The sequence below is a fragment of the Gavialis gangeticus genome, unplaced genomic scaffold (genome assembly GCF_001723915.1).
Source record: "Gavialis gangeticus isolate Ggan-Ray unplaced genomic scaffold, GavGan_comp1, whole genome shotgun sequence".
NCBI lineage: Eukaryota > Metazoa > Chordata > Crocodylia > Gavialidae > Gavialis > Gavialis gangeticus.
This window is the reverse complement of record NW_017728993.1, coordinates 14,580,075-14,589,198: the sequence shown is the minus strand read 5'-3', so window position 1 is coordinate 14,589,198 and position 9,124 is coordinate 14,580,075. Positions and strand designations below refer to the sequence as shown.

Sequence of the window (9,124 nt, the reverse complement as noted above, 5' to 3'; positions counted from 1 at the left end):
CAAAAAAAAAAAAAAAAGAAAAAAAAGTCAGGGGTCAATCCTGAGCTAGCAGCCTGTCAAACTAGTGTACTTTAGGGACAGTGGTCCAGTGCCACACCTAGGAGTGATACGACTAGCTTCACCCCCGGCCACGTTTGACTCCCTGACCAGAATGACCAAGTGATCCACCTACAGCTAGGTCAACAAGGGATAAGTCCAGAGCAAGACCAACACTCTCGCCTCTAAATCTGTAGCCAGATGCTCTCACAAAGCACCCTTTAATGATAACAGCTATGTAACACCTCTTGCGCGTGGGTCTGGAACATAGGGGTGTGACATTGGGAAGGCTTCACTGTCCAGCCTCCTCCATGAGGTGGGTATGAGAAAATAGGTCAGCATTCAGGAAACTTCCTAAATGCCACAAGGCAGGCTGCCTTCCTTGGCCAGCTTATTGTCTGAAGCAGGGGCTCATGGAAAGGGGCCTGTGGAGAGCTCTAATTGGGACGTGGCCCTGTGATGATTTATTTTGCAAATAGAGTCTCTGTTTGTTTGGTTTTGGCTTCTGTCTTTGGGTCACATCAGAAACCTCTGCAGCCTCCTGTTAGGTCACTGGGAACAATCAGAGCATTCATATCTGTGTTACCCAGTTGTTTCTAATGTATTAGAGTATTTAGACTGGGACCAGGGTGAGGACGCAAGGCTAGGCTTCCCAAGACAACAATGCTGCATTAAAGCCATCTGGAGAAGGAGCAGTGTGAACATTCAGCCTTTGCTAGGGAAGGGAGAGCAACATCCAGTGCACAAGGGTGTGCTCACTGCATCACCCCAAGTACATGGTCCAGCGTACAAGGGTGTGATGTACACATTGCATCAGATGTAAAGCTGAATACATGGTGATGTCTAGATATCATGGTAAGTAATGCACCATCTCTTTAAGTAAGTAACTCAGAATAGTAACGGAAACGAGGAGTATGTTGAAGCACTGCTCATCTTGGAGATGCTGCATAGGCATTCACTTTTACCTCCCTCCTGTGAGCCAAGGAGGCTCATTTATTTATTATCCTCGCTCATCATCTTGAGGAAGCTGAGGCAAAGATAAGGGGCTTGCTCAGGAGCCTGGCCAGCCTGCATCCAGGTTAGGATTACTGCCCGTGACTTTCTTGGAGCAAAAAACAAAACAGTGAGATCTGGTAGGTAAAAGATGGCAGAAATAAATGTGTGGAGCCAGCGGGTCCATGTTGGGATGCTGCAGTGCTTACTCTTACTAACCTTGCCAAGGCTTGGCACTTGTTCCTGACTCTGTCATGCAACTTGGGCCAATCGTCCTTCTGTGCCTTAATTTCCCCATCAGTTAAAGAGGTGATTGTGGGACTTTCCTCCCCTTTTAAAGCTCTTCTAGAATTAAGGTTGGAAACTGTTGCTGCAGTTTGTGCCAAGATGTCTTTAAGGCAACATCTTTGGGCTGTTGTTCCTGAACAAGGCCTTGTAGTCAAAACTTGATAGCCGCTCTTTCTCTCTCCAGTCTCTAGCTAAGAGAAGAACATTTCCTTGCTGGAGGTCGGAGCGGCAGTAACCGATACTGTTCTCTTTGCTTTCCATAGGAAATACGTCATTTCCTGTAAACAGACCGAAGTCCCGCTGTCTGTGCCCTGGGACCAAAGCAACAAGGTAACATAAATGTCTGTGGTTGTTGGCTCTGTCCTCCCCAGTACGCCCCATGCAGTACAGTAAGGCCCGGGGGCTACCTGGAACTTATGTCAAGGCTTAGGTTTGTGCAAACTTGGGAAGGTGCAGTGGGGACTAACCAGCACCTAAAGATCCTTTCCAGCCAGTTTCAAAGGACCCTGTAACAGTGATGGAACTGAATAAGAAGTGTTATCAATGATAAACCGCTGTCTGTAGAAACTGGGCAGACACAAACTTTTATTGGTCAGTGCAACGTGCATCGTAACGATCGCTGTGAAGAGTTTAACTGGAAAGCTGAGTTCCTTTTTAACCTCTGACTTCCCTTTTAACTAACTCAGCGTTCAAGTAGCCGTAAGTCATACTGTCGTGTGGGCTGGGTTTGGTTGTAGGAAAAGCAGTTCAAAGTGGCTCCTGTTGTGTTTACTTGTGTTCTTCATGTAGGTGTATCTGAGCTACAACAACGTGTCTGCACTGAAGACTCTTGTAGCGAAAACCAACTGGGTACTTGCCACAGAGATAGACAAGGTATTGAAGCCAGCTTTGCCCCCTGCCCACAAGTCGGGGACTTTCTGCTGTTGTATGGAGAACGCCCCTTCCTTCTCTGCCCCAGGTGTTGGTTCAGTCATTCCTTCTTCCTTCCCAGTACTTCAAGCCTCTTGTATCCAAACATGCTTGACTGAGTGGGATTGTGCGTAAAAAGCTTGTGTTCATGGAACATGTGGTTAAGGACTAGCAAGTGCAAATGCGTTCGAACTTGCACCCCGTCCACACGTTCCTATGTGTGACAGCAGTGCAGATGTAAAGCATGTAGCTTTCAGGGATGCCCCTGGAAAGGTATCCAAAGATACCTGCTGTCGTTCCTGAAATAAAGCCAGCTCCTCCTTAGCTGCTAGTAAAAACTAACTGATCCGACCCTGATGCTCTGAACACCTAGACCACGGACGTCATCCTGGAAACTTCTCGCAGACTCCTGCTTGTGTTTTACTCCCATGACTCGATGTCACTAGTGCCAGCTCAATTAAAAGGCAGGTTTTGTGCACGGTCAGCCAGGAGGTCCCTTCCAGCTCTATTTTTCTATGATGTCCCGTGATAATTAGCTGGAAGTTCATGCTGATGTAATTAAAGCTCTGTGTGTGGGCGGGGGAAGGAGGGGAGGAAAGAGGGAGAGAGATCAAAACTGTTTGGCAATGTTGCGCTAAGGTGAAAATGATTAGTCGAACAGGACGCGCCTCTCATCTGGTCTCTGTGTATTCTCCAAGGTTAAGATGTACATGCTGGAGGAAGACAAATTCCTCTCCTTCCGGATAGAGATGACCGTGTCCATGGCTGCCTGGCAGGCCTTCTGGCTTCTCTCCGACTTGAGGCGGAGGTGTGAATGGGATGGTCACTATGCGTAAGTACTTAGAAGATTGTGGTCAGTGGACTCTGTTTATTTGGGGACGGGGACAGGAGGAGGAGTCTGACCAGACGGGACTCCCCAACTTCCTTCCTTTTGGTGTCCCTGCCTCAAAGTGGCTCTTCCAGCTGAGCAGGACTTGTCACTCCAGCCAGGCAGGATATACGTCCCTTTTGTCCGCAACGCACCCCCAAACCCGGATCCCGTAGTGTGGCTGCACGCACCCAGACATCAGAGCTGTTGGTGACACTGCTCCTCTGTGGCCTTGTGGAGCAGAAGCCAGGACTTAACTCATGTTTCTATTAGATGAGCTCAAGGAGAATCTCCTTTAGCTGCCGGCTTCTGCGTCCTCTAGACCAACGACTTGTGCAAGCCAGCTGAGGGCCCTGCTTGCCTGCTGGTGGCACTTCTGCTGGCTCGGGACCTTTATTTGAGAACCCAGCCTAGCAGTGGGCTGTCGACCTGCAGAGGTGGGTCTTCAAATAGTACGTGTTGCTTTCCCACGTGGGGTGATTATGATCATAGCTTCCTATCACCTAAGCTCCAAAACAGAAGGCTATACTCCATCTCCCAGCTCAGTCGCTGTGCCCACTGGGTCATGCTGTAGCTGTCTGCGTGCATGACTGGAATCAGCTCTTAGCTCCTCCGGGCCTTGGAGGTTGGTTAGGATTTATTTTACTGAGAAGAGGAATGGTGTCAAGGGCACCCACGTGCAGGCAGCTTGTCTTTATTTGGAGGTGCAGTGGTGGGTTTGTTTTTTTACCTTTTACCTGAACAGAAACTAGACAGGAGAAGGGCTCAGTTTTAAGCACTCTTTGAAGCATGGCACTCGCTCTCTCAGAACCACCCTCTAGTCCACCGTCACTGAATGCAGGACGTAACTCATCAAAGGAGCAGCCAGCAAAGTTGTCCTTCATCTTACGTTGCCTTGGGGCCATAACTTGCCTTCTGCTGGGTGTATGGTCACGTTGGCCCTGCTCTGGCCAAGCGGCCGCTGAAACCGGAAGCAGAGTCGCTGCATCTGCACAGCACTCCCAGTGAGCTAATTAGCACTGTGAGGGATGCTGCCATGTAGCCAGTTCCCATGCTAATGAGCTTGCGTTGGCACCACAAGGACATAGCTATGTTGCTGCTTATTTGGGAGGAAGCATGCCCAGAGCAGTGTGATGTGTCTGAGGGTGCTGCTGCCAGGTGCAGTAAGATAACCAATGAAGTAACTGGGCTTTTTTCACCGTTTTACAGCTGGTTTCCTGACCTGTAAGGTGCTTCAAAATGACTCCTTCTCAGGTCTCACTGGGAACCTATGAACTCCTTGGCTCTAATCTTAGCTACTGAACCACACTTCTTCCTTGCATCTTTCATTAAAACCTAAGTATCCCATTGAAAATGTGAACTTGATCTGACCCCATCCTCCAAATACGACAGGTGTTAAACCACACCAGACCGGAAGAGGCACTGCACAAGAGTGGTGTGGAGCCTACTCCATAATACTATTGCAATGCATAAAGTCAAAAGCTTTTACCCAGAATCTGGTCCAGAGCCCAGGGATTTTAGTTCATGCTCTTTGCTTGCCTCTTATGGGGCAAAATCCTCACCAAAGTCAACACACACTCAGCTTAATGAAGGGCTTCAGGATTTGACCAGAAAGAATAATTTGGGATGCTTAATATCTTTGTTAGGGAAATGATACTCTGTGCCATTCTCATAGCACATTGCAAAGGTCACTAAAGACACAGTGGGAATTAGGCGCTTGTGGGCCTCTTTGCATCTACAGGCACTTAAATGGGTTTAAAAATACTGCCCCATAGTCCTTGGGAGAGCTGACCTATTTATTTAAATCAGCCATGGTGGCTGCACTTCAGTGAAGAAAGCTTTTCTCCAGACCTCCCTGACCATCAAGAGCTTGGCTAGGTGTATTTTTATTTTGCCGGTTCTTCTCTGGCTTTGAACTAGCTCCAGTCCGAGACTGCCACGTGCCGCTGTATGATGAAACAGAGCCAGGTGTAATGTCAGAGCTCCTGGGGGAAGGTCCCCCCACAATTGTGGGAAAATAAAATGACCTTTATGGCTTCAGACAATCCTTTCTAGAATGCCCTTGTGGTCCTTTCCAGGAGTGCTGACCTGGTCCAGCAGGTTGACAACGATGACATGATCTACCATGTGCTCACTCAAACCAACAGCCTAGAAAACAAACCTCAAGACTTCATCATCTTGGCCTCGCGAAGACAGCCTTGTGACAAAGGGTAAGTGACTGGGCCCGGCTTCCTAAGATTGCACTTCAGACGTATCGGTGGTGCCTGCTTTATGAACTGGTCCCTGCCCATCAGTCCTCACGTACCGGCTGTCGGTGCACATAACGGGGATGACCGTGTTGGTGCTCGTTCTACCAGCATTATTATTTAGTATTCAGTGTTGAGGGTTCCTGCAAAGTGGGCACCTGATTTTAACTAGAGCGGGTTGAGACTGTTACAGCTGAGATCTCTTAACTGGACAAAGGCGATCTGCAGAAATCCAAAAGATCCCCAGAAACATACAGGCTGCTTCTGACAAGGATCCAAGCTTCTGCTCAACACAAGAGCAAGGGCCTGGTCTCTCCGCACCCCGGTATCCGCACAAAACACAGGGGACTGATGTCTGAGGCCCTGCTCTGCTAGATTCAGGCTGAAATCTCTCCTGTGCTTGGGGAGACTCCTGACCATGGGACTGGACAATCTCTGTGCACCCTTCCATATTGGCCAAGTGGTCCTGGCCTGAACAATGGGCCTGGTTAATTTGAAAGCCGATATAAAAACCCGTGTTTTTCTCACCTTTCCGATGCACTTGTAACCAGTTTGTAATTGGGTTTCCTTCCTTTCCAGTGACCCATATGTTGTCGCGTTCCGGTCAGTCACGCTGCCCACCCACCCGGCAAACCCCAAGTATACCCGAGGGGAGACGCTGTGCTCAGGCTTTTGCATTTGGCAAGAGACAGAGGAGCTGGCCAAGGTGAGACTTTGAGCCCTTTGATTACTCTCTGATCCCAGATAACGAGCGCAGTGAACTTTGCCTGAGCGCTAGACCCAGGAGCCTCCCACACGCTGGCCTTCGGTTTTAGTACAAGTGCTTGATTCAGCTTCCCACTGTGCTTCATAAGAGGGAAAAAAAAAAGGAGGGACTGGAGCTCGGGCATTTCACCCCCTTGCTTTGCGGTGACGGTGCTGGAAGCGGGAGAAATCTCTCGAATCCTTCCATTTCTCCCCTTCCCTTGTTTAAAAAGCAGGACCTGCTCGCGTCGCAATGATCCTCCCTTGGCAAATAGCAAAGTTCCCAGAGAACCCGGGTTCCCTGTCAGGCAGTCTGCAGCCTGCAACTGCAGCTGCACAGCTCCTGCCTGGTGCCAGACGCATCTGGCAGGTCCGTGCCAAGGCTGAGGCCCTTGGCAGCCCCCTGCAGCTCACGAGTGAAATCGACATCCTCGTCGATTTCACAGCTAGGCTAGCTGGGAAATTTGCATTCCAGTGCGATACAGACCAAAACCAAATTCCAAGACGGCAACGTTTTCTGCGAGCCAGGCAGCGTTAGCCACATTAAAGCTCCTTTTGTAAGTCACTGGCTGTCCCACCTTCTCCCCTGCTGGTTAACGGGTGCAGCGTCTTGGCCAACATGAACACAAACTGATCGTGAAAAGAGGAAATCGAGACGTTCAGGTAGCTCATGCCCAATATTCAAGCAGCTTTTCCCATCTTCCGCCCCCCAGCTGGCTTTGCTTTCAGTGTTCACACTCCCCAACACTAAAGAAGTGCCCTACCCCAGACTTTCGTGTGGATGACTAAACAGTGAAGGGACGTTTTATTCTTCAATGCTGCAGAGCAGCTTTGCCACAGCTGCTGTTTCATGCTGTTGACGGGGGCAAAGGGTGCCGTCCTTCTGCACCCAGAGGTATATAGCAACTTACAGCCGTTGGATCAGAGTAGGTGGTGTTTTTGTGGCCTGCCCATACTAGACCCTCTCTTTGAGTGGCTTCTGGTAAATAGTGGATGGAGGAAGGCAGTGTTGCTGTGCTGCTGGGGGATGCCAGGGATGCATCATGAGTCAGTAACCTCTGTGTGCTGTGGATTTCAGGTGGCCTATTACAACCAAGCTACTCCAGGATACCTAAACTACGTCACTGCTAACATCGCAGGACTGTCATCAAATTTCTATGCCACCTTTGAAGCCTGTGAGAGATTCCTGATGAAGAACAAAGATAATATCACAGTCGGGCTCCAGAATCTGTAACTGTCCACACTTCTTCCACAATGCCTTTGGGATTGTCGTATGCACATACTGAAGCTAATGATCTAGGTGAAATGCAGGTGGCAGGGGAAACTGGCCTTCTTCGAATGAGTGATTAGTTAGATACAGCTGGTGGCCCTGCTAGTAAAGAACGGTAGTTTTAAATCCACCTGGTGCAGTACAACTGAAATGAGCTCAGACTCCAACATGCTTGACGGTGGTAATCAGAAAAGAGAAGGGAGATGAACACTTATAAGAAGACCGGGGTCAACCTCTGTGTCAGTTGTAAGGTCTCCGGTGGGTCTGGCGTGTTCACCTGAGTGCAAAATTTGGCCCTCCAAGAAACTGAAGCAAACAAGAAGGTTGGCCAAAGGGGCCCCGTGTTGGCCAGTACTGTCATGCAGCCATTGGCCTTGCACTGAAAGAGGGAAGTGTAATCTATTGAACTAAAAGGGTTGTTTAAAATGCTGTAACCTCATGCACAGGAATAAACTTTTCTAGCAACATCTATCAAACTTGAAGCTTTGAATGAAAATAACCACTACCCAGAGGATTTCCACCCATTCTTGTAATCCATTGGGGGAGTGTGGCCATCTTTACTCCAGTATAGTAAATGAAGACAGGCATGTTGTGGGGTGGAGGTGGGGGTGGGTGGGATCCAGCCTGCTTTATGGCAACCTGGTACTCATGTTCAACACACTAGGCATTATGATGTAGGATACCTCATTTGTGTGCTGCAATCTCATGCCCTGTCTCCTCCCAGGATATAATGGGGACAGCAGTAAAACAACTCATTGCCTTTATGACCTCATCATAGCTCTTTTCCGTGGGTCTTCCTTGAATGGTGACCGCATGTTTTCCTTGATCAGCCTAAGGCTGAGGGAGATGAAACTATCAGTGGTGGAAAATTGATTCCTTTTGTCTCAGACTCTTCTTGCAGCAGCAGTGCAGTTTTTAAGGAAATGTTTCCTTACTTGTTAGTAACTAGGGAACAAAGGGCTGAATTTCCAGAGTGCCTCTGCTTTGAAAACCATTTTCCTGTGATGTCTAATAAGCTACTTGAGTTGAACAATAAATATTAGACTCTCCATCCAGATTTCTCCAGGCTATATTCTAGATCCCCTCAAGGCAACTCAAGACGTTTTGCCGCTGACCATGACTGTAGGTGGGCATGGAAGAAGTGACAATAAAAGCACATCATAAATACAGTGTGTGTGCGCGTGCATGTGTTTTTTAATGCGAATGTTTGGCCATGAATTACGCACAGCTCTTCTTGGGGAAGGGGATCCCCTTTGGCTCTACGCCCACATCTAGCTGAGGTTGGTCTCCTAACCACACAATGCCCGTGGAACTGGGGTGGAGGTAGGGAGGAGCAGGGTGGTTTGTGGTATATGAGCACATTTCCTGGAGGTGAACTGAAGCAAACAGATCTGAATGATCCTTCTCTAAGGAGAGGGGAACTGGGAAAATGGGGCAATGTGGAGAGTTGTGCCTTAGCCGCAAGTGTCCATTCACGAAACCCCAAAACCACTGCGTCCAGTGGAACGGCTCCACATCCCAACTGAGCAAACAATAATGATAATTAGTATTAATTTAGTAATAGAGGCCCTAGATGTCCTTGGCTGCTTCCACTATTTTCATATTGTGTTTAAAATAGACTGATGTGTGTTCCAGTCGATCTCCTGTGCAGAGATTCAGGCTCCAAAGAGATGGTCCTTGCCCTGCCCTAAAGAGTGTGCAATCCACTACAATGGAGAGAGGCAGTGGTAGGCAGGACCCTTGTTCACGTTGCTTGCTTAAAGGGCACGT

The 9,124-nt window shown here is 48.7% G+C and overlaps 1 protein-coding gene across 4 annotated transcripts in view; it reads left to right on the top strand.

Annotated features, from left to right (window-relative positions):
* The window catches only part of ACOT11 (acyl-CoA thioesterase 11), a 48,618-nt gene extending 40,207 nt beyond the window's left edge, over positions 1-8,411 (top strand). For all 4 annotated transcript variants that reach the window (XM_019501254.1, XM_019501253.1, XM_019501256.1 and 1 more), the window contains 6 exons: positions 1,581-1,647; positions 2,107-2,190; positions 2,925-3,058; positions 5,173-5,304; positions 5,920-6,046; positions 7,163-8,411. In XM_019501254.1, coding sequence (XP_019356799.1) covers positions 1,581-1,647; positions 2,107-2,190; positions 2,925-3,058; positions 5,173-5,304; positions 5,920-6,046; positions 7,163-7,318 — 700 coding nt within the window. In that variant the 3' untranslated portion in view covers positions 7,319-8,411. The remainder of the gene's footprint in view (positions 1-1,580; positions 1,648-2,106; positions 2,191-2,924; positions 3,059-5,172; positions 5,305-5,919; positions 6,047-7,162) is intronic.
* Positions 8,412-9,124: the final 713 nt, after the last annotated feature.